Here is a 3,171-nt window from a genome sequence, read left to right as displayed (position 1 = left end):
TCAACTATTTTTTATCTCTTGTATAAATTTGTTATAACTTCTGTTGTTTATTGACTGCCACAAGGCACCATTTAAAGATGGTGTCTATTTTTTGCTATCAGTGCAAAATTGAATATGTGCGGTACAATATTAAGTGGTTACAATGTTACCAAAAGAGATTGAATTGTGACATTTTGAAAAGAAGAAAAAAAATCAACATCTGTTAATAAAAACATCTTACTGATATTGAATTAAACTGGGAACTGATTGTCAAAAGATATAGTTTAGAAGAATAATTTTATAACTATAAAATTGATACCCTTGTTGCAGATAGGTATTTGAGAATAAACGGTTTCCTTCTAAGTGATTATATGCATTAGTTTAAAAGATACCCCCTCCATTCCTTTTCTTTTGATGTTTTAGCTCTTAGCACAAGTTTTAAGGAGTAATTAAAGTATATAAATATTTATGTGTTTTTGACTAAAATGTCCTTATTTATCATTAAATTCACATGTGATAAACCAAAGGTCACAACTACTTTAATAGTTTATGGTGTTTTCCAACAAGGGTAAACTTGAGAAAACAATAATAAATTGACTAAAACATCAAAAGTTTTGGAATATAATTGAAACTCTAAAACATCAAAAGAAAAGGAATGGAGGGAGTATATCAGTAAGGTTCAGAAAGAAAGAAATTTCTGTACTTAACAATTATGTTCTAATATTGGTGCTTTCAAAAATTTAATACTTTGTAACATGTATAACAACAACAACAAAATAGAGAATCACTATTTTAATTGAATACATGTTGCTTTTAAGTTTAAATAATAACACTAAACCTACTAGTTGATAATGTAATTACACTATATACAAAATAACAAACCATCTAGGTCATCTACAAAGTTACATCCATGTAGGATGAGAAACCTCAAAATACAGTGTATTGTAAGAAAAATAATGAAAAAAGAATGTAAATATTGTATAATTTAAAATTATCACATCATAAAATGCCTTTTTCTTTTCGCCTTCGTCTCCTTTTAATTATGTGACGTTGAAACTCGGGTTGCCATGGGAAAAGATGGGTGCGTCTATCCATAAAATTCTTCAAAACCCAATTTCGCAACCCCATATCCCTTACCTCACAAAATCGGTTTGACCAATCAGCCGGTTCGACTGGTTTGGTTCCCAAACCGGGTACTCTATCCTTAGACTCCACATTTTTTTCTTTTTTCCAATCTGCCACATAAGTTGCAACCCTCCTATAAAACTTTTGTTTGAATACTTTCCATACTTGATATTTATAATGATTAATCACCATTACATCTTTGTCTACATCAATGAACATAAACGGTGTTCTTAAATGAAAGTGGTGTACCACGTTAATAAGTGTTTGATTAAGTGCATCAGGTCTCACAATACTCTTGTGTCTCTCGCGTTCTGCCAAACGACACGTGTACCCCATCATGACTCCTTCACGTGGCACTTCCTTTAGGCCTGAAGGCCCAAAACTATAACACGATGTTCTTATTTCAGCCACATTGTCTCTCGGTTTTGAATAGTGCCAAATAACATGTTTCAAGCCTCCTTGTATCTTTACGTTGAAGAACTCATCCACGTCAATAAACCCAACCCACTCGCACGAGGACTGGGCCCGTAGAGCACAATGAGCAAACCCTGCCTCTTGAGTTTTTACCCATGCCCATAGATGCCACGTGACGTTGTAACCCGCAGTTTGTAAGAATGCAATCACATTTTCTATATCATCGTCGCTATTATTATCGTAAATAAACCAACGTTCAACTCCAATTTTTGCATGGTACATGACCCATTCTTTGATGAACCGTGCTTGGTTTCTGAGCATCGTGCAAATGCACAACTCATGCGGTTTTCGCCTTGCTGGTTTCTGTGATGAAATAAGCTCAGGCCTTGCTATGGAGGGAAATATTTTCTTGCTTTCAAATTGAATAGAGACTTTAACATAAGCTTGGGTTTGGGCTTGGGCTTGGGCTAAAATGCTGATAGGTGTTTTGCATCTTATAATCTCTTGAGCAACTGATATAACATCAGATTTAAATAAGAAATTGGGCTTCGTGAAATCCCAACCATATACACATTGGAATCTAGACGGTTCACCTAATTTCTCTGGTCGTAGATTAAGGCCTTTCACAAATACGATGGTGGTGTTATCGCGATCGAAGAGAGCTTCGTAGACTAGTGGTTCCCAATTATGGATCGACGACTTTTTTATTTGAATGGGACTGTTGGATTTTATCATAAGTGATATATTCTCGCCACGTGGAGGGATTGGACAACGTACAATTTGTTCGTTGGGCCTAATCGAGTAAAGTTGAACCGGTTCTTGACTGAGACGAGGTTTTGAGTCAGCTGATAAGTAAACACATTGAAGGTCACGTTTGGTGTGATAGCGAAAAGATAAAGGGTAGTTTAGGAAAATTAAAACATGATCAGGAAGCATAACTGTTTCCCGAATTGTGATTTGGGGTGCCACTGGTGTTCGCCATTTAAAAGCTGCATTTGGGATGTGAAATCGAGGGAGGTAAAAGGGGTGGATGGATGAAATAATTAGGGAGGTAAAGATAATGGAACATAAGACAACCACAATGGTGAACCAAAAGAATGTGCTCCATGAAATGGCTCTGCTGTGTTTTCTATGATCTTTCATGAGAGAAAACCAAAATGAGAAGAAAAATGTAATAGTAATGTTCTTTGGGTTGCTTCATGTCACACGTTAAATTTTGATTGAATAATAAGTTTGTAAAATATGATTGATTAGTGTTTTCTTTCTTTCTTTCTGCAAAGAGGAATGTCAAAGAAAGAACTGACGGGAAAGAGAGTGAGTTTCGGGGATTGAGTGGAAGAAATGAGAAAGCATATGTCTAAAATTATAACTCTTCTTGTTTTCTTTTTGCTTTGCACCTTACATGTCGCTTTGGTTGCGGGATCAAATCTTATATTGTGCATCCCAAAATTATTATGTAGATTTCAAACCATGCATATCAACTCACTTAAATATGTAAATAAAAATCTAAATACGCATTTTTATTTTATGGAAAATGTTAAATAGTGTTCTTAGAGAATTGTTTAAGAAGATAAAAATATAACTTTAATTTTTTAAAAGTTCAAATATTGTTAAATTTAATGCGAACCTACTCTTTTTTATTTCTTTAACAAA

The 3,171-nt window shown here is 34.3% G+C and overlaps 1 protein-coding gene across 1 annotated transcript; it reads right to left on the bottom strand.

The window, feature by feature from the left end:
- Positions 1-756: 756 nt before the first annotated feature.
- Positions 757-2,876, bottom strand: LOC146944927 (C3H4 type zinc finger protein (DUF23)). The gene has a single exon (XM_085743316.1). It carries the CDS (start codon positions 2,659-2,661, stop codon positions 979-981), a length of 1,683 nt encoding a protein of 560 aa, XP_085599442.1. The 5' UTR covers positions 2,662-2,876; the 3' UTR covers positions 757-978.
- Positions 2,877-3,171: the final 295 nt, after the last annotated feature.

Source organism: Medicago sativa, chromosome 2 (genome assembly GCF_051527215.1).
Source record: "Medicago sativa cultivar Bolivia chromosome 2, Bolivia_mono, whole genome shotgun sequence".
NCBI classification, from domain to species: Eukaryota; Viridiplantae; Streptophyta; class Magnoliopsida; order Fabales; family Fabaceae; genus Medicago; species Medicago sativa.
This window is presented reverse-complemented; position numbering and strand designations above follow the sequence as displayed.

Excerpts from the sequence above, each read along its gene's own strand:
- LOC146944927 (XM_085743316.1), bottom strand. The coding sequence starts at position 2,661 with ATGAAAGATCATAGAAAACACAGCAGAGCCATTTCATGGAGCACATTC.